We start from the raw sequence: 27496 nt of genomic DNA, 5'->3' as shown, positions 1-27496 counted from the left end.
GTGCCCAAAGTAAACAACTGTTCTTGACCCTGGAAAGAGGGCTGGGAACAGATAGACTCTTGAAAAATCTGCCTGCTCTTGCTTATGTTTTGGCTACCGAGTTGGGCAGTAGAAGCGAGAAGCCCCAAACTCAATGCAAGTGTGTACCGTTGCCATGGTGACTGCCGGCCCACTCACATCTCCCAACCAGAGGACACCTAGTGGGGGAGCCAGGCAGGAACAGAGTTGGAGGTAGGGGAGAGCGAGGGGATTACGTCTCTGCCCTGTATTTATGTAGAATATAATGCAGCAATTATATATTTTTCCCTTAGTAGGACACATTTTGAAAGCAAAAGTCTTCTTTTAAAATAATGCTTTTAACTTGAGCTCCTATTCCATCAACATGACGTGTGGATATCAGCCATACGTGATTGTGCCTCCCCACCCAGCACGTGGTCTCTCTGTGCCAAGAAGGATGCTCACATTTCTTCCTCCGGAAAGTTAAGGGCCCACGCCCATCTGCTGGGCTGGATTTGAGGAAATCTGACTGATCTGAGTACCTGGCCTTCTTCAACATCACGTTTCTCTATGGGTGAACCTTCTCAGTACAGATGAAGATAAGTCACTGCACAAACATCCAGATGGTGCTGACTTCTGAACTGGGGATAAGACTGGGAGTGTTCGGATACAATGGTGGACAGAGAGAAAGCCCCAGACATGGCATGTCTGGGCCCTTGAATTAGAAGAAGAAACCTGGGACGGATGGGTTCAGCCAGAGGAAGTTAGACACTGGCTGTGTCAGTGGTTCCTGGCAGGGTTTTAGAGAATGGCTCTTTGGGATCTGTCTGTCTAGATCTCATCTTATGTGCCTATATAAGACTGATGTAAATGTTAATTTACATAGATTAAGTGTGCAGAAAACAGAAAGTTACTGGAGTAAGAAAATGCCAGAATGAAGATGTCCAAATATTATGAAATATAAAAGCATTAATGTACATTTGCATGAAATGAAAGATACTTAAATCTGCATGTGAACTATATTTAAAGAAAATACAGAACTTTCTCCAGAAGCAATGCATTTTAAGTATGTTAAATTTAGAGGAGCTTGTGAAATATCATGTTGAATTAATGCATCATTATGCTACTTCACAGAAATCATTTTATCTTTTAATTCTTAAGAAAAAGTAATTAAAACACATAACCCTGTAGCATATAACCCTCTTAAAAAGTCTGTAGCACAGCTTTTTTTCCCCCCAGGGAGTTTCAGGGTATCAAAAGTATTTGAGGAAACAGGACTTTTATAAGGTTAACAATGTATAATAGTTGCTTGTAGTAGTCTCTTATGGTCATTTGTATTTCTGTAGTGTTGGTTGTAACTTCTCCCTTTTCATTTCTAATTTTACTGATTTGGGCCCTCTCCCTTTTTTACTTGCTGAGTCTGGCTAAAGGCTTATCAATTTTGTTTATCTTTTCAAAATACCAGCTTTTAGTTTCATTTACCTTTTCTATTGTTTTCTTAGTCGCTATTTTATTTATTTTTGCTCTGATCTTTATGATTTCTTCCCTTCTGCTAACTTTGGGTTTTGTTTGTTCTTTCTCTAGTTGCTTTAGGTGTAAGGTTAGGTTGTTTATTTCAGATTTTTTGTTTCCTGAGGTAAGCTTGCATCGCTGTAAACTTCCCTCTTAGAACTGCTTTTGCTGTGTCTCATAGGTTTTAGATCATCGTGTTTTCATTTTCGTTTGTCTTTAGGTATTTTTTGATTTCTCTTTGATTTTTTCAATGATCCATTGGTTGTTTAGTAGCATATCGTTTAGCCTCCAAAACACGTGTTTGTGTTTTTTGCAGTTTGTTTTTTTCTTGTAGCTGATTTCTAATCTTATAACGTTATGGTCAGAAAAGATGCTTGATATGATTTCAGTTTCCTTGAATTTACCGAGGCTTGCTTTGTGGTCCAGCCTGTGATCTAATCTGGAGAATGGTCCATGTGCACTTGAAAAGAATGTGTATTCTACTGCTTTCAGATGGAATACTCTATAAATATCAATTAGGTCCATTTGGTCTAATATGTCATTTAAGGCCTGTGTTTTCTTATTGATTTTCTGTATGGATGATCTGTTGATGTAAGTGAGGTGTTAAAGTCCCCCACTATCACTGTGTTACTGTCAATTTCTCCTTTCATGTCTGTTAACATTTGCCTTATGTATTGAGGTGCTCCTATGTTGGGTGCATATATGTTTACAATTGTTGTATCTTCTTGGATTGATTCCTTGATCATTATGTAGTGTCCTTCTTTGTCTCTTATAACAGTCTTTATTTTAAAGACAAAAATTTGGGCTGAACTGAGACTTAGGAGACTGGAATTTCTAGAAAAAGAAGATGTTAGATTTGTATGGATATGCTTTATGCAATTTTCTCTGCTCCTAGTATAGACTCCCTAAAGCCAGTCTAAAGGAAATCATGCTAGATGAGTGAATTGGACCCGAAATTAAGCCTATACAACAAGTGGACCTTCTGGGTGAATTGCATCTTTGAGACATATGGGAAACCCACCGACTAGAACTTTTGCCTTAACTCTGACTGTTTTAGGCTCCTCTTCTACCCTCTTGCCCCTCAGTAGATACCGACCAGGTGACGGGTGACTGGAGCCTCCGGTACCTTCCCCATGATGGTTCCCACAGGATGATGCTCTCATTTTCCAAGATGCAGCTTCTCCATAGTGTGTGTCCCATTCCAGCTGCATATCCCCCTCCTTTGTTCAGAGCCATTTCAGGGAGCGTGAGGAATCCAGATGCCATGTCTTCATAACCAGGAGGTTCCTTTTTAAACGAAGATGAAACCCAGGACAGAACCCGTCAGGGCCCAGGGAACTGCACTGCTGGTGCCGTCTGGATGTGAATCCCTCCTTCTTCCCTCTTCTCCCAAAAAAGCCCCAAACCAGACTCCATGAGAACTCATAGAGTTATGGAATTTGAAAGAACAAAATGACTTGGTCGCAGACCAGCCAAGCTGGTTGAGTGTAAACTGGCCAAGATGGTGGCTATAAGCATTGGAACAAGTAAACTCAAAAAAGGGAACGCTCTTATTGACTGGCAATTAGGGAGTGTGTGGTATTTCTGAATTTTGTTCAGAAAAGCTACAGCCATCTTTTCTCTTAGCCCAGATGTTGTCCCAGAGAAGACAAAAAAACATTCTATCAGAGCCAGGAATTGGCAGAAAAGGGTGGTTTCATTTCCTTCTGGTGTGTGGCAGGTATGAAACTCGGGCCATTATGGCATCTCTGGCGTCCCTGAAGCTCCTGCCAGAGTCCCCATTGCAGTAAGAGGGGCACATCGCTTTTCAATCACGTTCTATTGAGTCCCTCTCAAATGCCGCTGATGGGACTTCTAAAAGCATCACGAGCATTCTTAAAGCAGTGACTCGGTGTAATTCTTGTGCATTTGATGGAAAACGCCAATGGGCTGATGAGCGTTGTCTTCCATCTATGAATACCTTCAGCTTTTTAACACCCACTTGCTTTACAAATTCAGGAGGGCATGGGCTCCCTGTGCAAGGGGAGAATTTATGTTGCTCCTCCTTTTCCCGGTATTCTAATCTACTTTTTCCAAAATGGTCCCCCTGACGTCATCAACAGTGCCTCCACCTGTTCAAAAAAATTCACTTCCAGGAGCACTGCTTATATGATTTTTTTTTTTTTTAATTTAGAAAAATACTTAAGGGAAAAAGAAATAAAGGTCACTAGGATGTACCTCGGTGTTCACCATGAGCCATAAATCTGATCCAGGATCTCTCCAGCTCAGCCCTATTGGCATTTCGGACCTGATAACTCTTTGTTGTAGGGACATCCTGTGTGTTGTAGATGGGATGTTTCAAAGCATCCTTGGCCTCTACCCGCTAGATGCCAGGAGTACCCACCCCAGAATTGACGACCAAAAATGTCTCCAGACATTGCCAGATATCCCCAGGGGGGCAAAGTTGCCCCCAGTTGAAAACCACAGTTAAATTCCAAGAGGATGAGGTCCACTTAAGAAATGTGCTTTAATATATTTTTCAGTCTTAAATCCTGCAGTACATAAGTGTTAAACAGTAAATGACCCACATGTTAATATTCCTGGTGAAAAGAACTCTTTCCCACTTTGGTGCATGGTGATGGTGGGTGCCCTTCTCTGCACACTTACTGGACTATTTCCGCTTACTGCTGCCATGCACTTGGCCACACCCTCCTACCCTGAAGGAATCCGTGCCCTTTGGCTGTGCAGATGCTCAGTAACACCCTAGGAGGATATAGCTGAGTGCATACAAAATGTTTCCAGAACTTTCTAAACACATATTTCAGTTTGGGGTTTTTTTCCCCCAAAGTGGAAAAATTCCCATATTTGCAGAAGATGCTATTTTAACAATACAGTCAGTGAGGCAACAGTGATAGTTTACAGGGATGGTCTGCCTGAGCGTATTACGTCGTCAAAAATTTGTTTTTGGGGAGATGGACTTTGTTTTGCATCTCCTCCATCTCATCAATGTGCCCATAGAGCCAGTTGCCAGGAAGACCCCATTCTGTGCTGAAGAGAGTCTGAATTTTAGAAATCACCTTTCTCATGTGTCTTATGAGAGCGTCATGATCATCTGATAAGGAACCTGAAAACAAAACAGTCAGTGAGTCTGTGAGAAATCATGGATGGCCTCTATCTTTTCTTTCATGAGCACCCAGAGCAGTGCATCTAGCATAGAGCAGGCACTCAGTGAAAACTTCTAAACAAGTGAATTTTCCAGTTATTTTGAAATACAGTTGGCCCTCCGTGTCCGTGGGTTCCGCATCCGAGGTTGGTTGAATCTGAGAATGTAGAGCCCACGGATATGGGGGCAACTCTCAGGGACTTGAGCATTTGTGGATTTTGGTGTCTGCAGCGGTCCTGGGACCAATCCCCCATGGATATTGAGGGACTGCTGTTCTCATGGATCTAGTTGAGTTACACAGCACTTCCCCAACGGCCCTTACCTTTCACTTTGGTGGATTCATGTGAATGTTCTTTACAAACAGTTCCTTCAGGAGGTCTTTCTAAGGCAATGGATGTAAGCAGAGGTCTACGCCAACCAACAGGCACAGTTTTTCTTTTTTTTTAATACCTCTGTGAGGTCTGATATCTTTTAGTAAATGTTTACCAGTGAACTCAAAGTGATATTGAGGATAGGAGGACAAGGACCGTAAAATATCACTGACATCTTTTAATGGGTAATTGTGATATTTCTGATTCGGCCCAAAGGTACGCTTATCGTTAAAACTACTTAGGTACAGGGCCGGTCAGAGGCCGCCGCGACGCTCCCCTCCTTGCAGGAATCGCTGGATGGGGATGAGAAGGAGCTAGACAGCAGTGAGCAGGGTGGCCCCGCCGAGGAGTGGAGACTCAAGCCGCTGCCCAGCGGCCACTACTGTGTCTACAGCTACCGCGGAAGCAGATTGGCACAGCAGCGAGCAGACAGTGATGGTGGAAGCCCAAGTGGCACAGATGCAGAAACTCCCTCTGGTGATGATTTCAGCCCCTCCTTGGCGGATGCTAATCTACCCTCTGAAGTGGAGCCAGAGCTGCGCAGTTTCATTGCTAAGCGTCTTTCTAAGGGAGCAGTCTTTGAAGGGCTGGGGAATGTTGCATCTGTGGAGCTGAGAACTCCAGGTTACAGAGTCGGTTATTATTACTGCCTTTTCCACAAAAAAAACTGCTTCCCTTGAGTATACTCTTGAGTATACGGTCTGCTTTTGAGGAGGGTCTGAAAAAGGACTTTGAGCTTTTCAGGCTTGTATTGGACAAGTATATTCAAGGGCTGAAAAATAACATGAATTGTGAGGAAAGGGCTGGGGAGAACCACATACAGTCCGACCCGAGCAGCTGGTTTGAGGATGTTGTGTGCCCAATCCAAAGGGTGGTTCATCTCTTTCAGGAGAAGCTTACCTTTCTGCTACACGCTGTTCTGAGTTATACTCATGTTGAGGTTAAAGAATCAGATGAAAAAGCAAACAGAGACATTCACAGCTTTCTGAGTGTGGCCAGTCTCCAAGGCCTTATTCACGAAGGCACCATGACGTCTCTGTGCATGGCCACGGAGGAGCAGCTTAAGTCCGTGATCATCGACTGTAGTAGCTCCCAGCCTCAGTTCCACGGCACAGGAAGCAACTGGTCTTGTGAGGATGGAATGCAGGCTTTTTTGAATGGTGCTGACGGAGGTAACCCTTTTCTTTTTCGGCAAGTCCTGGAGAACTTTAAAAGCCATACAAGAAGCAGATAATTTGAAGAGATTTATCTGGCAGGCTGAAATGAATCATTATGCTTTGTTTCAATGTTTCATGTTCCTAAAGAACTGTGGTAGTGGAGATATCCTTTTGGAGATTGTTAAAGTGGAACACGAAGAAATGCCCAAAGCCAAAAGTGTGGTAGCTATCCTCAAAGGATTTATGAAAGAAGCTCCTACCCAAAGTTTTTGATCACATGTTTTGAGATGATTATGTTGTGAAGTTATGCAAGCCTTGGTGTTTGAAATTGCAGTTGTTAAAACTGTCATAGGATTGCTATTTCAGATTATTTGAAACACATTCTAGATTTTTTTCATTTTGTACTTTTAAGATTAAACCTAATTAGACATTAAAAAAAAAAAAAAAACTAGTTAGGTAATTCCATGGCTAAATTCTGTTTCATGATACCAATAGGTCCCGTTTTTCACCGAGCCTTTTTGTGCTTTGCAAGCAGTTTGCCTGGGCTAGACAAATTCTGTGTAAGAAACCGCCTTATGTGCCAGACAGGAAAGTGCTGTGAGGTTAGTCGTGAAAATATTTGAAGGGTTACGAAATAAAGTTGGCGTCCTAACCCGGGGTCCTTGGCTTCGGGGGGCCCTCTCGTCCATAAAAGCATGACTGAGGAACCTTCACCTGCCGTGTTTTCCGCAGGCATTAGACGGCTTCATCATCGCTGTGACGACGGACGGCAGCATCCTCTACGTTTCTGACAGCATCACGCCTCTCCTTGGGCATTTACCGGTGAGTTTCTGTTCTGATGGCCTCTGCCAGTACGTGTGATCCCCTTTCCTCGAGGACCATTCAGATCTCAGAGCCGGGGCGCTGCAGGTGTGCGGGAGTCTGTGTGTGAGGAGGGCCGAGGAGTGCCCTCCACCAGGCCGAGGCCAAGCCTCGGAGGCTGCCCGAGGGAGGCGGGTGCAGGCCTGTGTCATCCCGGAACGAGCAAGACCTGGAACGGGGGCTGTGGTGCAGGTCCTGACCCTCCAGTGCCCCAGAAACCACCCAGGAGCCGTGAGCCTACGGCACAGTTAGCAGAGCTCAGAGCCTTTACGGAGGCTGACGGACACCTGCAAAGAAAGACAGGGTCCCCTGAGAGCTGGTGGAGGGATGTGCACCGGACGGCTGGGGACAGAAGGGGGTTTGGGGGTCGCTGGAGATGTAACTGAGATGCAGTAGGTTGTGACGCTTGCTGGTGGTAAGGGTTCAGTGCCAGGGATGATGGCGGGAGGGGGGTAGTGAAATACTCTGGGAAGATGTTGTTGGACCAGGAAGGACTTGAGGAACAAGGAGGGTTTGAGCAGGAGGGCAAGCTTTGCCGTCCTGTCCTGGCGAGCCAGGTGGGGTGCGGAGGAGGGCGAGTGCCGTGTGGTCCCGGGCCCTCCGCCCCCATCTCCCTCCCTCCCCTCACCCCGCTTCCTCCCCTCCCCCTCCCCCTTACCCCCTCTCCCTCTCCCCTCCCATCACTTCCCTCCCCATCTCCCTCCCCCTCCCTCCCCTCCCCCTCCCCCTTACCCCCTCTCCCTCCCCCGTCCCATCCCTTCCCTCCCCCATCTCCCTCCCCCTCCCTCCCCATCTCCCTCCCCTCCCTCCCCCATCTCCCTCCCCCTCCCTCCCCATCTCCCTCCCCCATCTCCCTCCCCCTCCCTCTCCCTCCCTCTCCTCCCCCTCTCCCCTCCCCCTCACCCCCTCTCCCTCCCCCCTCCCATCTCCATCACACTCCCTCCTCTCAGCCTGAGCCTCGCTGGCTCCCTGGTACCCCGGTCAGGATGCTCTGACTCACAGAGCAGCACCCAGCTGGTGGAGGGTCCACCTTGGGGGGCCCCTTGGAGGCGTCTGGCCAGCCTTCCATTTCCCGCCACACCATCGTTTATTCCCACAGAGACCGACCTGGAAGGAAGCTGTACCAGGAGCACCTGTGGGACTGATTGGGCTAAAACGTCCTCTCTTCTCTCTCCTCCCAAAAAGCCCCGCCAAACCGCTGAGCCCCCTCCCGACTCCCACACGTGGGTGGATGCGCGGCCAGGACACAGATGGGAGGGTGGCAGCTGCCCTGGGTGCCTGCTCGTAGGGAATCGCTGGCCAGGTGATGCTGGAGGACCATGGTGGCCCCTCCCTAGCCGCACCTGCCCGGGAGCACTGTGGCCTTGCTGTGTGGGCAGCCCCCCCGCGGGCGGTGATGACCCCGGCTTCCCTAATGGCCCAGGATTCCACTTCATCCTGGATCATTCTTTTCCTCAGAAGCCACTCCCCCCTCCCGTTGCTCCTGCAAACGATGCTGTGTGTAGATCAAAACCACCGTCCATGTTTTTCCTTTGTGGGTCACTGTGTGTGGTAGCCCAGAAAAGCATTTTTTACTTTGCAAGGCAGATACCTTTGCATTACCCTGAATCCATCTGACCTTTGTGGTTCAGCCCATTTCCAGGGTGCACGAGGCTGGGGGTTCTCTCCTCTGAGAGCCGTCAGAAGAGGCTGGTTCTCACTCAGCCCTAAGGAGTCGGGAAAGCAGTTTCATCTTGATTTTCGTCTCATGCTGGAGTAGTGATGAGACCCCATCAAATCAGCACGGCTTCTTTGGGCTGATCTGAGGAGGTGGGGTGCTTCTTTGGAGGGCGTTGGGTTTTGTATTGAGTGGACGGGATCTGGCAGTGAGCGGCGCTGATGGAAAGCAAACAGGTGTCAACTCCAGAATGGCCTGGGAGTGACCCAGAGCTGTTTGGGGAAACAGGATTTGCACTGTTCTGATTTCTACTCTTGGAATTACCTGATGACCCAATTGCCATACGTGGCAGAGCGGACTTAGTAAGCTGGGAATTCTGATTTGAAATTCTGGAGCAACTTAGCATCACCTTTATGAATTATTTTCTTACTCTGGAAGGGCCAGAAATGACCCCAACTCTCATTTGTCAATGCCGGACCCATTTGAATGCTTATTAAGTGCCTATCCATGGACCCAGACGCACACCGAGTCAGCCCTCACGCTCCCCAGCGGAGGTGACGCCAGAATGGACAATCTCCACATTTAACTTCTATTTACTTGTAGCTTACATTGTCCAGTTTTTACCCAAATCGTCATCTTCTTCCCCCTTTTTACTTAGCATTCGCTGTACCCCTGCTAGTGGTAGACAAGAAACTTCCCTGGTGCCCATCACACAGCTGCCCTGTCACCTCCGCTTGACAGAGGATGAGACCGAGGTGGCCCAGCCGGCGAGGAGCAGAGCAGGGCTGAGGCCAGGCCCACTGAGCGCAGAGCCCAAACTCGCCACCTCTCTACCTAGTGCGTGTCTGATGCTGAGGATTTGGGTTGCCTTTTAGGAATACCGCTTTCAGTTTAGTTCACTTCAGTTCAAACTTGCTTATTACTCAGTACAAGTGCAGAACCCGTCCACAGACAAGGCAGTGATTCAAATGGCCCATATGAGGTTCTTTTTTTCTATTGGAGTATAGTTATTTACAATGTTGTGTTAGTTGCAGGTATACAGCAAAGTGAATCAGTTATATGTATACATATATCCACTCTTTTTTAGATTCTGTCCCCATGTAGATCATTGGGGAGTATTGAGTAGAGTTCCCTGTGCTATACAGCAGGTTCTTATTAGTTACCTATTTTATATATAGTAGTGTGTATATGTCAATCCCAATCTCCCAATTTATTCCTCCCCCACCCTTTCCCCCTTGGTAACCATAAGTTTGTTTTCTACATCAGTGACTCTATTTCTGTTTTGTAGATAAATTCATTTGTACCATTGTTTTAGACTCCACATGTAAGTGATATCATATGATATTTGTCTTTCTCTGTCAGACTTCACTCAGCATGACAGTCTCTGGGTCCATCCATGTCGCTGCAAATGGCATTATTTCATTCTTTTTTATGACTGAGTAGTGTTCCATTGTATATATACCACATCTTCTTTAACCATTCCTCTGTTGATGGACATTTAAATTGTTTCAAGGTCTTGGCTATTGTAGATAGTGGGGCAATGAACATTGGAATGCATGTATCTTTTCAAATTATAGTTTTTTCCCGATGTATGCCCAGGAGTGGGATTGCTGGGTCATATGTGGTAGCTCTATTTTTGAATTTTTAAAGGAGCCTCCATACCGTTTTCCATAGTGGCTGTACCAATTTACATTCCCACCAACAGTGTAGGAGGGTTCCCTTTTCTCTACACCCTCTCCAGCATTTATTGTTGGTAGACTTTTTTGATGATGGCCATTCTGACTGGTGTGAGGTGATACCTCATTGTAGTTTTGATTTGCATTTCTCTAATAATTAGTGATGTTGAGTATCTTTTCATGTGTCTCTTGGTCATCTCTATGTCTTCTTTGGAGAAATGTCTATTTAGATCTTCCGCCCATTTGTTGATTGGGTTGTTTGTTTTTTGATATTGAGTTGCATGAGCTGTTTGTATATTTTGGAGATTAATCCCTTGTCAGTCACTTCATTTGCAAATCCATATGAGATTCTTTAAACCTTAACGGTTTGCAATTTTGTAGAGAGATTTCATCTGTTAAGCCATCAAAGACTAATAAAAAGGTAGCCAATATTTATTGAGCACTTACTATGTACCAGGCACTATTAAGAGTCCCTGCTATGCACTAATATGGTTAAAGCACTTAGAAGGTCCATTCTCCTTATACTTATTGGTCCTTATGATGACTGTATGAAATAGGCACTTACTCCTGTTCACAGATGAGCAGACCAAGGCACAGAGCAGCTGAGGCCCCACAGCCAGCACGTGGTGGGGCTGGGATTTGCACGTGGACACTTTGACCCCAGAACTTGGTGCTTACCCACCGCTCGGACATCTACATGTGACAGTGTGAAGCTGAATGCTCTCTGGTGGGGTGGGTGTTGAGCAGAGGTAGGATGAGGACCTGGAAGGCAATGTCCTGTCTCGTGGAAGAGGCAGCCATCAATCGAGGCACGGCCAGCAGAGACAGCGGGCTGGGGCCAGGAGGCCAAGGGCCTCACGGTAACAGGGATGCCCCCTGTTGGCATCACGGGCTGGCATGCCAGGCGTTGGGTCCCACCGCGCCCTGTGTGGCCTGGGTTTGGGGGACCATTGGCGATTGGGGGGCGGGGGGAAGAGCAGCAAGAATTCCTTTCTTCTTCTAAGTCTGTCAAAAGTCTCAGCATCTCTCTGTGTGTCCTTCCTACCACTAGAAACTCAGATACTCCAAAGTTTACATGGTAGATTTTTGTACAGCAATTTCCTGATGAAAGATCCTAGAACTTTCTTTTCCAGTTTGACAGAGAAAAGAAAGAAGAAAATAGCTCAAAGCAGAAAATGATTTTAAGGGAAAGTCAAAACTTATCCGTGGTGGTGACACCAGCACATTTTGGCATCTAGAATTAACATAGGTGGTCAAGGAAGAGACCTGGGCTGACAGATGAGCATGCTGATGGAGGACCAGGGCCTCAAGGGGCTTCTGCATGAAAACCTTTCAGGAAAAAGATCAAAGGGCGAGCATCACATGCCTTGGACATAATTGGGAAAGAGTATGGCTGAGGCAGAGCCAAATGACACCCAAAGCGGGCACTGTCTGTGTTTCCTGTTTGGACGTTGATTTTTTAGAAAATTTAACTTCCCGGATTGCTTTTCCGATTTGTTAATGAACGCGATGTTGGCCTAAGGAGCTGGATCACACTTCGCTCGTCAGGCAGAAGCCCTGTCCCCAGCCCCGAGCAGATACCCACGTGCCCGAATGCTCACTGAATGAGGAACTGGGTTTGCAAGTGGGGCTCCTGCATCGAGAGCAGTTGCAAACAGCTTGGCACAAGTGGGCAGTGCCTCAGAAGTGAGAAATACAGGTGTGGATAACACAACTTCCCCCCACCCCCCAAAAAAATCTAAGGCACAGAGTGACTATAAAGTTGGAGAAATCTACTCACCAAAAAAATACCTCCTTGTAATGCTGTTTCTCCAAGTAAAAGCTCTGGCTGGAAGTACAAGGTCAAAGGGGACAGTGTGCCGAGTTCCTGGGGCAGGGGTCACAGCCAGGGAGAAGAGGTCACAGAGGAGGAAGACAGAGTGCCTGGCTTATGATACCATGAAATGCAGCAGCAAGTCCCTGGCCGCCCAGGGCTTTCCAGGAAGCATCCCTCTGCCCTCTGTCACCCACGTGTCCTCACCTGCTGGGAGAGCCCACCTGGTCCAGGTCAGCTTGTCAGAGGTGGCTTCATGTCAGGACGGACCTGGGTAGATGCTCTGTCTAGGAGGGGCCCCCAAGAAGGAGATGTGGCTGCAGCTCAGAGTTGATCACAGGTTAAAAGGGTCCAGGTTGCCAGTTAGATTTGTTTGATTTTTATGTGCCTTTTGATCTTTCTGTGTCATACCTGCAGAACTATGTATAAAACATAGGTTCCGTTTTAAAACTAATGATAAGGTGAGTGCAAGCATACATGTAGCTGTCACCAAGGGTATGAAACAGAGCGTGACCAGGCCCGCAGAAGCTCCTGTCCGCTCCTTTCCCATCACACCACCCGCTTCCACCTAGAGATGACCACTTCCACACCATCGTGTCCTTGTTTCTCTCTGCAGTTCTGCCCACTTTTAATTCATCATTAATCACTGTAATTTAGTATGACCTTTGGTTTAGCTTTCTGTAAACAGAGTCATAGGAAGTGTACTCTGGTGACCTCTCCTTTCGCTCAGCTTTGCTAAGGGATTCGTCGTCTCACACCATCCAGAGTAGCTGTCCTCATTGCTGTAGGCACGTGCTACAATCCCTGCCCCCAGGCCAGTGTGGAACTCTGAGAGGGTGTGTCTGTGGATGTCTGTATGTATTTCCTGATGAACATTTGCAAGCATCCTTCAGAGAGCTGACTGTGTGTAAGATCGCTGGGTTGTGGGGTAGGAACCCGTTACCCTTACTAGGTGATACCGAGTTGTTTCCATGGTGATGGCACCACTCCACCATCCAGCAGCGGGGTGGAGAGTTCCAGCTCCTCCATGTCACCAGAACTTGGTATTGTCAGAATTGTCAGTTTTTGTCAACCTAGCATGCGAAGGCATCTCATGGAGTCTTGATTTGCTTTTCTCCCAGTTGCCGGTGTGACTGGGTGTCTTTGCATAGTTTGTCGGCCATTTGGATTTCCTTTCTCTATGAAATGCTCTTTCAGGTATTTTGCCGTTTTCCTACTGGACTGTCTGGGTCTTTTGTGTAATGATTTGTAAGCGTTCTTTCCACGCGAGTCCTCTGTCGGGTATGGTTTTAATCGCCTCCTCGTCACTCTGCCCTAGGGTGACAGGGATGGCCAAACACACAACAGCCGATACTGGACAGGTGAGACGGTGTATTAATTGACGGTGTATTAATCCCATGTACTTACAGCCCCAGGGAGGGGCGTACCACATGCCATGCAGGGACGCACAGGGCTGCACTTGGGAACAGAGTGAACAAGCAGGGGTGGTGTGGTAGTAGCAAGAGGGTGGGGTGCCCCCTGCTTCCCACGGAGGATGCGATTGGCTGGCAGGGCACTGAAACCCACTTGCAGGACGAACAGTAACTGCGGCTGCTTCTCTCCACCCCCAACAGTAAGGAGGCTTGTTTAGCTAGGGGACCTTATTGGTGGCAGGAAGGAACTTTCCGTTAGAGTGGGGAGGAGGATTTTGGTTGGTCCAGTCAAGGCCCTCTCGGTTTTGCCAGGTGACAAGGCAGCATATCACACTGACCCTTCATTCCGGGCTTGTACCACAGGTCTGTGTGTCGCAAATATCTGATCTCGCTTTGTGGTTTGCCTTTCCCTATCTTTAGGGTCTTTTGATGAACAGAGAGAGTCTTTAGAGTTGGTCCTTTTTCTACCTGAATTCATTCTTCACTCCTCCCGGGTCGAAGCTATTCTCTATACTGTCTTCGGAAAGCATTCCTGTTTGGCCGTCAGTTTGATTCTGAATCTAAACTGAATCAAAGCAGATCACGTATGCCTCCCACACCCTGGTCGTTCGGGAGCCCAGGGCCCTCTCTGCTTCCCCAACCCAGTCCTGCCCCCTCTCAGCATGAGGCTACTCACCGGTCCCCCTTCTAACCGTGGCCGACACAGATCTCCAGTCAGAACTGCCGGGGCCCCTTGGGGACATCCTGAACTGGATGTCCACACAGCCCGCTTCCAGCTCAGCCGGCCAGCCTGTGGACTCCTGTGCAGGCTCATTTAACTTTGCTGATGCGACTGCACCGGTGCTGTGGGTTCAAAAGACAGAGAGAGGAATATGCTTCCTGTCTGTTCACATCCTCCCCAGGCTGTCACAGGGCCTCCAGAGAAAAGGTAGGAGAAGTGCTGTTGGGGATTTAGATCAGGCATTTAGTGCGAAACTCAGAAAAGGGCCAGATTCTTGACAAAGTAGCCAAGGGCATAGCAATAAGTTTGGCTGGAGAACCTCCCGCCTCCAACAGGTAAATGATGTTCCTGATAAGGTGATTCAGCTGTGAAGATGGTGCCTTCCCTCCCTCGTCTCTGTAATTGCCATGATTTTAATAAACAGAGCTCAGCGCATTCAAGGGACAGTTCAATTGCAGATATAATTTACTCTCCTGTAAGCACTAGGATTTAAATTCTCAAAATATCATTGTTCGTGTTGGTTTCCAGCACATGGAAATGGCCTAATAGGAGTATAAGAGCAAAGGCATAGAAAGAGCTTGCTGTTTGCCAAGTGTGTTCTGAGCCCTCCTCGTGGGTCAACTCATAACCCTCAGGACCTCCGCCTCCCTCCAGTGTTCGTCTTTATTCTGTGCAGAACTTGTCACCTGAGATGCCCTGTGACCTGCCAACCGTGTCCCACAGGAGCAGCGAGGCCAGGCGGCCCCCCACCCTGCGCTCTGCCACCCCCTCCATCAGGGAAGTGGGCTTCTGACTGGCCCTCCGAGAAAAGACCATGCGGTGACGGAGTTAGCATTTTCAAGTATCTGAAATGTCTTTAAGAAGAGAGAGTACTGTCATGTGTGAGCATTAGTCATGTTCTAAAAAACTAAAGGGATTGGGCTTAAAATAAAGTCAAGAACATCAGAAGGAACTTGGAGAAAGCCAGAATGAGAAAATGGTAGCACAGCTAGTGCGGGGGGGGCGGGGGGGGGGGCGGATTGCAGAGTGTCCACAGAGATCAAAACAGATGCGTCCAAGCAGGGAGCCTGGGGACCCCCAAGCCCCTCCTTCCACTGCTGCCCTGCCCTTCCTCAGCCACCAAGCACATGCTTACAGTCCTGGAACCGTGGCTGCAGGAGGGGAGGGACTTGCCCCCTCTGCTGTGCTTCCCTCCGGCGCCGGAAGCCGCGGCTGGCACACGGCCCCCTGAGTTGGTGTCCGTTGGATGGTGCTGTGGGCTGAGTGGTCTGCACGCGGCCCCTTCCTCTGTGTCTCCCCTTCCCTGGACCTGTTCAGACTTCGACCGCCTCTAGCCTGGCTCCTGTGCTCCCTTCCTCCCCAGGCCACTAGAGGGTCCGAAATACAAGCACAGCCCTGCCCGCCTTCCTCCACGTACCCCCGCGGGTCCCCTGGCACGCGGGCTCAGCCTTGACTCCTCTGTGGGCTGCTAACCCCGAGCCCTACTGCCCTTCCCCACTGCTCCCCCACCCACTGTGCTGTCAGGGCGCCCACCCTCGCCCGCATCCCCGCTTCTGTGTGGGCTGTGCCCCTGCCCGGAGCATCCGAGCTGCCTGGCGGGCACCGCCTCGTCCCCAGACGCCCCCCGCCGCAAGGATCCCTCCCCGTGGCAACTGCCCCTGCGAGGCTCCCCTTCCCCGTGCTTTTGGATCCGGCACTCCATGCTCGGAGTTCTCCAGGCGCCTGGTTTTTACTTCCATCAGAGCACTTGCCATGTTGTTCTTTCCGTTCATCAACATGTTTTTCTTGAAGACCAAGCACCATCCGATGTCAGGGGTACAGGGGTGAGGCAGGCAGGGGCCACATGTTATCGTGGGAAGGAACAAGAAAACTTGGAGTTGTTTCCTACATGGTTAGTAACCCCCATCACGCCTGGCGTTCGCCGTGCGCCCTTGTATCGGCAGCTGACTCAAGCCAGCTCGTGGCCCCCTCACAGCCCCCTCGTCTTTCCGTCAAGCAAAGTGCAGCTTGGAGGGCAGAGCTGGCTCTCACACCCCACCTCCAGGGCTCTCGCCTGCCTCGCCGGCCCCTCCCAGGTCTTACTACGTGGTCACAGACGTGCCCTTCCCCGGTGGGTGCAGATGACACGGGCACAGCGGCCACACGAGCAGGGGCAGTGGTGGTCCTGTTCCGGGCGAGGGGCTGTCATGGGTGCTTTCACAGAGGAAGTGACTTCGAAGCCAGGACCTGAAGCAAGCACGGGAGTTACTGAGCACAGGGAGGGGGTGCAGAATGCTCCAGCCTGCGGGTGCAGCCCGAGGGGCGGCCCAGAGGAAGAGTAGCGCTGGCGACCCGGAGAAAAGGCACTCTGGGGGGCTGGAGAAGGGCTGGGAGCGGAGGCTGTGCCGTGCGGAGCCTGACTAATGAACTGAGGAGCTTAGGCTTCATCCCGGGAGCAGCGGGAAGCCAGCGAAAGTTTGTTTTTTTAAAATATTTGTTTTATATTGGAGTAGAGTTGATTTACGATGCTGTGTTAGTTGGCAAGGTGGTGACTTGGTCTGATACGAGGCTGCTGGCGGAGAGCAAATTGGACAGAGACGAAAGTTGATGTGGGAAGACCAGCTTGACCATTTCACTCCCCAGAGGAGATGACGGCCTGGACTAGGGTAGAGGCCAGAGGAAAAGAAGTGAATGGATCTGAGAGAGTTCGAGGGAGGAAAATCTCACAGCACTGGGACACTGGATGTGAAGACGACAGGGAGAGGTCAAGGATGCCAGCTGGGTGTCGGGTATGGGCAGGTGACCGCTTGACAACACCACACGTGGGGACAGAAAACACAGCGGGGGGAGGAGATACTGAGGACACTGCGGGTGTATGTGGATCTGGGGTCCCCAGGTATATCTGGGAGGCAGATGGAATGTGAAGTCAGCACCCCCAAGGGCGAGTTGCCTTGGCGTGCAAATGAAAGGGTGTGCACAGACCGTGTTTGAAGCTGTGGGAGGGGGTGAGTTTATTGAGGGATAGGGAAGTGCCTGTCTCCTCTCTCCTCACCGTGATCTCCAACCTGCACTGTCCACTATGGGAGCCACCGGCCACATGTGGTGATGTAAATTTCAATTAAAATATTTAAAATTAAATACAATTAAAAATTCTGTCTTCAGGGACTTCCCTGGCAGTCCAGTGGTTAGGACTCGGTGCTTCCACTGTCGGGGCCCAGGTTCGATCCCTGATGGGGAAACTAAGAATCCTACAAGCTGTGCGGTGCGGCAAAAAAAAAAAAAAAAAAAAAAAAAAAATTCTGTCTTCAGTCACGCTAGCCCTGTTTCAGGTGCTCTGAAGCCTTGTGGCTGGTGGCTTCCCTAACGGCCTGTGCAGGTTACAGACCATCATCACAGACCGTTCTGTTGGATGACACTGAGTCTAGACTCCATTGTATTTATTTTGTGTCCACGGGTGCCCAGGTCCTCAGAAAAAAAGTACAGTTCCTTTGATTAGAGACCTTTAAGAAGTAAACAGTCAGCCGTTTGCTGGCCTAGAGGTCGGAGAAGGAACCCGTGGGCTCTTCAGGGGCCTTCATGTGCGTGGTTGGCCTCGAGCTGGGGCTCCACACCAGCCGTGCCGCCCCAGCCAGAACACGGGGGTGTTGTCAGCACATGGGGCTCCAATGCGTGTTTGTCTGGCTTGAGTCTTAGTTCCTTCTCAGGCCCACAGGCAATAGCACGTTTGCATTTGAACAGGTAAACCCTTTTAGATTACAATTCAAAATTACAGAGTCTTGGGCTTCCCTGGTGGCGCAGTGGTTGAGAATCTGCCTGCCAATGCAGGGGATACGGGTTTGAGCCCTGGTCTGGGAAGATCCCACATGCCGCGGAGCAACTAGGCCCGTGAGCCACAACTACTGAGCCTGCACGTCTGGAGCCTGTGCTCCGCAACAAGAGAGGCCGCGATAGTGAGAGGCCCGCGCACCGCGATGAAGAGTTGCCCCCGCTTGCCGCAACAAGAGAAAGCCCTCGCACAGAAACGAAGACCCAACACAGCCAAAAATAAATATAAAAATAAATAAATAAACTAACTTAAAAAAAAAAAATTAAAAAAAAAAAAAAAAAAAAAAAAAGAACAAAATTACAGAGTCTTCACAGAAACTCAGATCTGGAACTTCTCATTTCAGAAACCAGTTCTGAATTGTCACGAAGTTTCAGGTTTTGCTTATGCTTTTATTTTTCGTCTTTGTGGAATGTGTGCCTTGGTTCTTTCTTTTCTTTTCCAGTCGGATGTCACGGATCAGAATTTGTTACGTTTCCTTCCAGAACAAGAACACTCAGAAGTCTACAAAATGCTTTCTTCCCATATGCTCGTGACGGACTCCCCCTCCCCAGAACACTTAAAATGTAAGTTTAACTTCACTGGTTTTACGAGATAGAAAGATGAGAATGTCACTTTGGAAAGGAGGTTAGAATGAATTAAGAAGGGAGGACTAATTTTAAAAATAATTTTCCTTGTGACTCAGAACATTTCCAAGATCCTTAGAGGTATATTTTAAGTTCAAAGCTAAAACCGGAGTTTGGAATATGTAAGACGTTGAACTTTTATGCGGAAAATTTTAAAGCACAGAGCTTAAGAATAATAACTTGTTTTGCATGGAATACAAGAGATCCCTTTTTTTTTCCCCCCACATGAGAGCCTTTTAGTAATAAAGGGTACAAAAATAAGTGAATAATCTGCTTATTTTGGAGGACACTATGAGGCTAGATTTGTATTTATGATACTAAGTAACCAACTAAAAACTGAATAATTAGGTCAAAACTCCAAATTCTCTTTTGAGGCTGTCATCTGGTTATTTATATACATTTGCAGGTTTTATGGAATTTTAAAGTTTTTGTCAAAATTGGCGGCCTGGATAGAAAGCTGGTCTGGTCACTTAATGAAGCATGTATTTTGATGGCAGTAGCAAGGGTGCCTTGTACTTATTCAAGCCTTAGTCCATTTTCCGTGAATAATGTGTCCCATTGTACATCTGATTTTCCTTCAGAGCAAAGTGGAAAGATTAAATTAAAGAGAGCAGCTCTATCTGAGCAGCTTTATTTTAATATACAGTATGAAAACAACCAGAACTAATTAAGGCCGACAGAACCAACCGCAGACATCTGTGAGCAAATTAAGACTAATCGGGTCCGAGTATGGAGTGCAAAACATCTGTAAACTACGGAGGGGAAAAACCTGTGTTGCAAAGGTTATAAAACCATGTCCGAAAGTCAGTCATAATGAGAGAAATAGCCCGGCCATGTGTTGACCAAACCCTGTGAGTTTCACAAGATGCGGCTTGTTTAGTCTAGAATCAGTGTAATGCTCTCATTCCGTTTCTCCTTTTTTCCTTTAATGGCCCAGCTGACAACGATTTAGAGTTTTATTGCCATCTTCTCAGAGGCAGCTTGAACCCAAAGGAATTTCCAACTTATGAATACATAAAATTTGTAGGAAATTTTCGCTCTTACAACAATGGTAAGCGTTCATTGTCGTATAATTGTGGCAGTGGCTTTTCTCACGCAAACGTGCACGTAGGGGCGGGAGGAAGGGCGAGCATATGTGCTTTCCATATTTGCATTTGGATTTCTGTGTTCCCAAGATGTGTTTTTTTGTGCTCCTAAATGGTATCTCCCATTCAGGAAGAACACGCATCCCCACCTGTTTATGCCAGCCCATGAAGTCCCACTGAGAGGCACCGTATTCATTTATTTATTTTCAGGCTAATGGAATAGTTCTGTGCTGTGAGAAACAACTTACGGTTCATAAAGAACGGGTTCAGCCTACACACAGCCAAACAGGGCTTCACTGTGACATGAAGATCCCTAACCTTGGCTTCTGCATTTTTATCCTCCTTTTTACAGGCTGCTTTTTACAGCCTGTTTTCATAGCTCTACTCCACGGCCCTTCTGCTAAGTCTGGCCCTAATGCACAGGACATGGTCCTTTTAAGAGGAGCCAGCCATCTCCCTTAGATGAATTATCAGGCAGCATAAGCCAAGCAGTAAAATCTTGCTTTCTGAAATTACCCAGATAACTAATTGTCCAAGCCCAGGCTGCAACTCTCAAGCAGACTTCAACACTCCGTTTTACTTTTGACCCAGGCAAAATGGGGATGCAGGCCTGACGCCAGAGATTCAGAAACGCAAGTCCCAACACGCAGCCCCACTGGGGAGCCCGGGACAGAGTGGCCAGTCCTCAAAACCCAACACAAAACACCTAACTTTGAAAGCTCTAACGTTTCCTAAAATAGCAAAGATGGGGCGGGGGGAATAGAACGAGGTGTTGACAGGGAATGGTAGAAAGAGAGAAGAGGGAAGGAGAAAAAAATGGCAAAGGGAAACAAATACAGAAAGGTGAGCCCCGGGAAGGAGGGGGTGGGCCGGTGGGTGACACAAGGGAGTGGATGCTGGCGGCTGACTTGTGCTGCTTCGCTTGCTGTTGTTTAACTCTGGACCCACGGTCCAGTCTATTACCCCCATCGAATGAGTCCCAGAGTTTCCATTAGAAGCAGCCAAAGTAATGGCACTGAGTCCTAATGACGGTCCCTGTTGTATGTTATTTGCGTAAATATACATGCTTTGCTTAAGAGGCTCCAACTGTTTGCTAAATAGCATGATCCCCCAGGCCCAGTGTTCAGGGCTGATGCCTGGATGATGGGCTCCCTGGCCAAGTCGGGGCCATTTGCGGAAGCTCCCCACCTAGGGCTCGGGGTGCCCGAGTGGTTGGGAGTGGTGGCAGGTCAGCCTTCCCAAGGGGACCCCTAAATCTGGGCAAATCGGGATGAAGCCAAGACCTGCCCGTGTCTAATCCGACTCATCTGAGAGGCTTTCCTGAACCTCATGAGACACGTGTGTAATGAACCACACAACTAAGTAAAGAAACTGACCTGAGGGGTACCTCGTGGAAAACTCAACGTGGTGCCAGCCCGGTGCTGTGGTTCCCTGGGTGAGGCAGCCTGTTACAATGCAGATTCTCAGATGCCCCTGGAAGATTCTAGTTCAGCACACCTGAGGGTGCGGCTGGGACTGAGCAGTTGGAAAAGAACCTAGGGGTTCTGATGCAAAGGGTCGTGGACTTTGAGAAACACTGCCCCATTGTACTACTACGTGGCATTCCATAGGAATTTTAATGACACTCCTCTTGCTTTATGGTGCCAGGCACCTCTATCCTTGAATTAATATAAGCAGTGGTTTGGAATTTGCTTAAAATGTGTCCCGTGGCCATAATGCCAGCTGCTGGGGTAGCAGCCTATCCCAGTTGGCCGCATGCAAGAAAGGGTCCCCAGAGTGCCGAGACTGTGGGAATCATGGGATGCTGCTCCCACGTGTCTCCGTGACAACAGCACACGCACTTAATGAAGGGTACCGGGTTGTGATTGGCTGGTGAGCAGCGTTATCCTGTGAATGTACATTTCCACGACTCTCATTAAGATGCTACTGAACGTCACTTTGAAGCTTCCTGTCTTTTATCACGTTTTAGAGGATTTCAAGGAAATAGGCAGGCTTCATTGTGCATACCTGAGACTTTTTTTTTTTTTTAACCAGCAAGGCTTTATTTTCACTTCAAGTTGAGACAATGTTTGTTTGCCTGAAAGAATGTGTGGAAGTTATGTGTGATTTTTTTTTTTTGGTGGGGGGAACTGTTACTGCTATAAACACACAGCATTGAAAGTGGAAATTTTAAAACCAAGAGTTTAAAACCAGAGTGTCTTTGCAGAGCCTGCTAAACAAACCAAAGTTAGGGGAGCTTTCTTGAGACAAGAGTCTCCAAATGTAATTGTGGAAAAACTGAAATATAGTTCTCACTTGGATTAAAACAGCAAAAAATGTCAGACAAATGAATTTCTAAGATGGAACCCTATGAAGTCACCAACATTCAACCATTTTTGGCTGCTAAAGTAAGATTTAACATAAGAAATCATTCAGATTTGATTCTGTAGGTTTATTTCTCAATAAACATGGAATGATGGGATCATAAAAATAGCTCACCTTAGGAGTGTTTCCTCAGTACCAGGCCCCGGGCTCAGTCCTGACACCGGTCGTCTCATTGAATTCTGGAGGCAATCTCATGAGATGGTGTTAATGGCATCATCCCATCTTTTTTTTTTTTCTTTAATTGAAGTATAGTTGATTTACAATGTTGTGTTAGTTTCAGGTGTACAGCACAGTGATTCAGTTTTTCTTTAATTAATTAATTTATTTATTTATTTTTGGCTGTGTTGGGTCTTCGTTTCGTGCGAGGGCTTTCTCTAGTTGCGGCGAGCGGGGGCCACGCTTCATCGCGGTGTGCGGGCCTCTCACTATCACGGCCCCTCTTGTTGCGGGGCACAGGCTCCAGACGCGCAGGCTCAGTAGTTGTGGCTCACGGGCCCAGTTGCTCCGCGGCATGTGGGATCCTCCAGACCAGGGCCTGAACCCGTGTCCCCTGCATTGGCAGGGAGACTCTCAACCACTGCACCACCAGGAAAGCCCCTCAGTTTTATATATATATGTATATATACCTATATATGTATATATGTGTGTATATATATGAATATATATATTTTTCAGATTCTTTTCTCTTATAGGTTATTACAAAATATTGAGTGTAGTTGTCTGTGCTGTACAGTAGGTCCTGATTGGTTATCTATTTTACATACAGTAGTGTGTATCTATTAATCCCGATCTCCTAATTTATCCTTCCCCCTCCCCCTTTCCTCTTTGGTAACCATAAGTTTGTTTGCTATGTCTGTGAGTCTGTTTCTGTTTTGTAAATAAGTTCATTTGTATTTTTTTTTAGATTCCACATATAAGTGATATCATATGATATTTGTCTTTCTCTGTTTGACTTCACTCAGTATGAGAATCTCTAGGTCCATCCATGTTGCTGCAAATGGCATTATTTCATTCTTTTTTAATGGCTGAGTATTATTCCATTGTGTAAATATACCACATCTTTGTTATCTAGTCATCTGTCAATGGACATTTAGGTTGCTTCCATGTCCTGGCTATTGTAAATAGTGCTGCTATGAAATTGGGGTGCATGTATCTTTTCAAATTATAGTTTTCTCCAGATACATGGCATCATTCCTTTTTTTTTTGAATTTTTGAATTTTATTTATTTTTTATACAGCAGGTTCTTATTAGTTGACTAATAAGACTGAGCCCAGAGCGCACTCCAGGGAAGGGCCAGCACCTTCCTGGAGGGCTTCCACCACTTCTGTGTCCCTAAATCCAAAGTGAAGATGAAATCCACTTTCATACACACTGGGTAAACTGGAGTGTTACCTTCTGCTGCCCTGTGAGCTGTCTGCACTGGCAGGCCTCTGGAGCAGTGCTGAGTGGTCGGAGAAGTTGACCCCTGGCCTCCACTCACTCCCCACTGACCCCCTCCCACCTGGGGTCTCGGGGTGCTGGGAGGCCAGTGGCCCCCTTCCTGGTGTCTTTCCCAGGCCCCTCACTCGGGAGCCCCCCCCCCCAGAACTGTCCTTGACACCCTCTCCCAGCCTAGAGCTCATCTCACCAACCCATCTGATGGATAGATGGACCCCAGGCTGATAGGTGCTGGCTGCTACTCCAAACTTACATCCACGGGGAACCCCTGGGCCGTAAGCCGAAAGGCCCCAGGTGAAATGTGTCAACTGCAGGGCAGGGAAGAGAGGGTGGGACGGAGCCAGATAGGAGACGCTGACACCGTGTAGATGAAGATGCCATCGGCTTCACCTGCTCGGATCCGTCTGGCCCTATGACCCTGGGGGGCCGGGGCAGGGGAGGACAAAGCACCTTTGCCCTTGTTGACGGGCTTAAACCCTCTAATTGGATGTTTTCAGATTCACCCATCAATTGTGCCACCTTACCTCCCCCCCGCCCCCGACTCCTGGGCACTGGGACAAATGCACCAACCGTTGCCTGAATACTTGAGCAAAATGGAATGTCCCTGCATCCGTATCCTCACGTCTTGGTCACTCCTTAGGACTCCATCATTTGCCACAGATGTTCTAGGGGAAGGGAGGGCAGACAGGACTTCCCATCCTTAACCTAGATTTTTAATCACTGTGAAGACATACGTGTCAGGAAATGGGATGAGAAAGTAGTTTTCTTCGAACTGTTTCACTTCGGGACAGTTTCTGTCCTGCTGTGTGAGAAGCTTCCTGTAGGAATCGAAGCTGGGATGTAGAATCACATGTCTCATCCTGTCCCCATAAAAAGCCCACTCTGACCCCAGCCATGTGGTCTGGAGCCCCGGGGTGGACCGCTGGTCAGAGCAGCCCCTGGGCCACCTCTGCTCTGCCCACTGTTTCCAGAATAGAGTTGAAACAAAATTACTTTATTTGGGGCTATGTTTGTCTGCTAACAGATTTTTTTTTTTTAAGCTTTCGAATAAATACACCCCCAACCCAAGTCAGGTAGCCCCAGCCCTACAGTCTGATTGGGAAGGAACCGTCCAGATGATATTCAAAGGCATAAAGAACAGTCCTAAGAAGGGACAGCTTGAAGGGGTCCTAAGAAGCAGGTCCCCCCGTTCCTCAAAGAACTTGGCGTCTGGAAGCAGAGTGTCCTCTCTGTGAGCCGACCTCCGCCCCCAGACTTGGATTTAAGTGCGCATCTGACTGAAATCCAGAAAGCAGTATTTCAAAAGTGGCTGGTGTGGTTCCAGATAGGTCACCCTCAGCAAACATTCCGCTCTGGGCTTTCCAGAAACCACACGCCAGAGGCTAAAAGTTTCCCTGCCCTCATTTTACCTCCTCACCTCTAACCACGCAACCAGATTTGAAATGCTGGCAGAAGTGGACGCTTTCCAGCTTTCAACACTTGATGCCGTATGTTCTGTGGGATTTCTGTAGGCTGCCTCACTTTATGGCTTTGGGGTTTTTGTTTTTTTTCCTGAGCTGAACTAATTGAGACGTCTCAGTGAAGGGAACCAACGGCACGCCCACCAGACCTCGCTGGGAGTGGGGACGTGAGTTTCGCACAGAAGGACAGCTTCACGGAGGGAAGTCTGATCTGTCTGTCCCAGGCCCCCAAGAGTAAGAAGCGGAGTGTCCCTGCCACCCAGACGGCGATGCACGGCGTCCTTCTCCAGCAACGGTCATCGCTGCCAGATTAGATTGCAAAGGAATCACGATCTAGAACAAATTGTTACCCAAGGGCATCGTCCCGCATGAGCATCTATTAAAATGGAGTGGTGAGGAATGGTCAGACCTTTATCAACCCCATCTTTCTGCTTGTTTCAGCCCGGGAGCAGGGAACTTTTGTCCGGGTTGTCCGATAATTGTGATAAAAATGTGCACAAGATATCCACTTGGAGGAGGGGACGAGGGCCTGCAGGAAGTTCACTCTCCTGAGCAGCCAGTAATCAGGCCCTGTGGGCACCGACCAGCTGGGGGAGATCTTATCTGTGCCCTCACAAGCTTCTGGCCCCGACAAATACTCATTTTAATTGACGAATGCCAGGGGAAAGAAGAAATTCAAGTAAGACATGTATTTTTCCATTAGGGTGATTTTTTTTTTTTTTCAGTCCAGCACATTGCAAACCCCCAGCTCCCCCGTGTGGCTCTCAGCCTTTCTCCAACATTGTTTTTTTCCAAATGCCAAACAGAACTGGCAGAAAGAAAAGAAGAACCGTGTATTACCCCAGCAAGTTGGGTGGTGGCCCAGGCTAAAAACTGCACGGGATTATTTTGCTGCCACTCTCCTAAGAGCCCGGTCACCTGGCTGGCTTTTCACAACACACTGGGGGAAGGATACTGTGAAGAGAGAGAAAAAGAGTCTGGAAAGAGTGCGTAATTAGCCAGAGATGATTTCTCACGAAGGTGCAGAAAATTAACTTTTCCCTCCACATTCTAACACTCCATCCCAAACACTTTGGACATTTATCACAAATGAAATTCAGGGACTTTATTCCTCCTTTAACAAACCTCCTCATCGACTGTTTCACGTCTTCCCAGACACCTACCAGATTTGTTTTTCGTTTGTTCCAAGAAGTGCAGAGAAAGCTATTTGTCACTCTCCTTGTGGACTATTAGTGTGTTTTCCTACAGCTGTTGGAACGAATTTATCCGCAGGCCACCTCTGATCAGAATACTCCATTGTGTGGGCCTGATGGCTGAACCAATGCTGAGGAGAAAAAGTTACCTCTTTCTCCATTTATTCCCAGTCTGTGCTGTTGGCTGACCTTCCCTGTCACCATCCCTGCCTCTCCCTCCATCTCTCCTGTCCCTTTGGAAGCACGTTCTCATACCCCCTGGGGTCTCCCTGCCCCCATGGTATCCTTATCTCCTCATCATGAGTGATTTGGGAGCTCACCTCTGTCATCAGGCAGACTTGGAAGCCAGCCCCAGGTGCCAGGTGAGACAGACCTCATCATTCTTATTCTCCAGAGAACCTTTGGGATCTCTTGGTTTTGGAATCCTAAGAATGCCAGCCCAAGGCAAAGTTCTTTCGGGATCTCAGAAATCAGAGGCTTCAGTGATGAACGATATGGGAGTAAAGAAGGGAATCCATAACCCCGTAGACCCTTTTCACATCCTGCATCTCTCCAAGCACGAGGCCCACGACGGGCGCTTGACTGTTTTCCACCGAGTGGTGATGGCCGTGTGCTGGTTCACAGCAGGTTCGCAGCTCATCTCACCCAGGTGTCCTTCTGACCGGGGTTAATGCATCAGAGGGCAGTGAGTCAGCCTGAGCCTCAGTGGAACCAGAACCGTGTCCGTGGGCCACCCTCCCACTGTGCGCCAGCCACCGGCAGTACCAGGCTGGGCTGTGGAAGGGAAGCCACCTTGGGGTCTTAAGGTCTGCGCGTTGGTTGCTGGTGAGGATCAGAAGGTCTCTTCCCGAACTAGACTTTAAGCTGTGAGGTGGAAGGTCACCTCGTGAGAGCATCATTCAGTAAACACATGTTGGATGCCTGCTGTGGGTAAGACGCCCACTCAGAACTGGAGACAGAAGCCTTGCCCCCGTTGCCGCGCGGAGAAGGCTAGCTCTTTAGCTTTGGGCAAGACAAGGTCACTTCTTCTTTTGGATACTATAGAAGCTATTTATTCACTATACACAGAACATGTCCCCTGTAAAATGTACATGTAAATCACTAAAAAGTATAGTTTGGTGAACATTTTCTCCATTCCAGAACATACTAAATCAGTTGGGAATAACGGCTCTCTGTCTGCCTCGAAATAATCTAATTATGGCACCCAGAG

General features: G+C 48.1%; 1 protein-coding gene and 1 pseudogene across 4 annotated transcripts in view; both read left to right on the top strand.

Annotated features, from left to right (window-relative positions):
* The window catches only part of NPAS2 (neuronal PAS domain protein 2), a 190571-nt gene that overhangs the window by 125264 nt on the left and 37811 nt on the right, over positions 1-27496 (top strand). For 3 of the 4 annotated variants that reach the window (XM_059942246.1, XM_059942245.1, XM_059942248.1), the window contains exons 5-7: positions 6912-7001; positions 18567-18687; positions 19685-19798. In XM_059942246.1, coding sequence (XP_059798229.1) covers positions 6912-7001; positions 18567-18687; positions 19685-19798 — 325 coding nt within the window. The remainder of the gene's footprint in view (positions 1-6911; positions 7002-18566; positions 18688-19684; positions 19799-27496) is intronic. The other variant, XM_059942249.1, reaches the window with a different exon arrangement.
* LOC132377262 (protein Njmu-R1-like) lies at positions 5042-6452 on the top strand (annotated as a pseudogene).

Source organism: Balaenoptera ricei, chromosome 13 (assembly GCF_028023285.1).
Source record: "Balaenoptera ricei isolate mBalRic1 chromosome 13, mBalRic1.hap2, whole genome shotgun sequence".
NCBI lineage: Eukaryota > Metazoa > Chordata > Mammalia > Artiodactyla > Balaenopteridae > Balaenoptera > Balaenoptera ricei.
The sequence above is the reverse complement of the archived record's forward strand: the minus strand, read 5'-3'. Positions and strand labels throughout refer to the sequence as shown.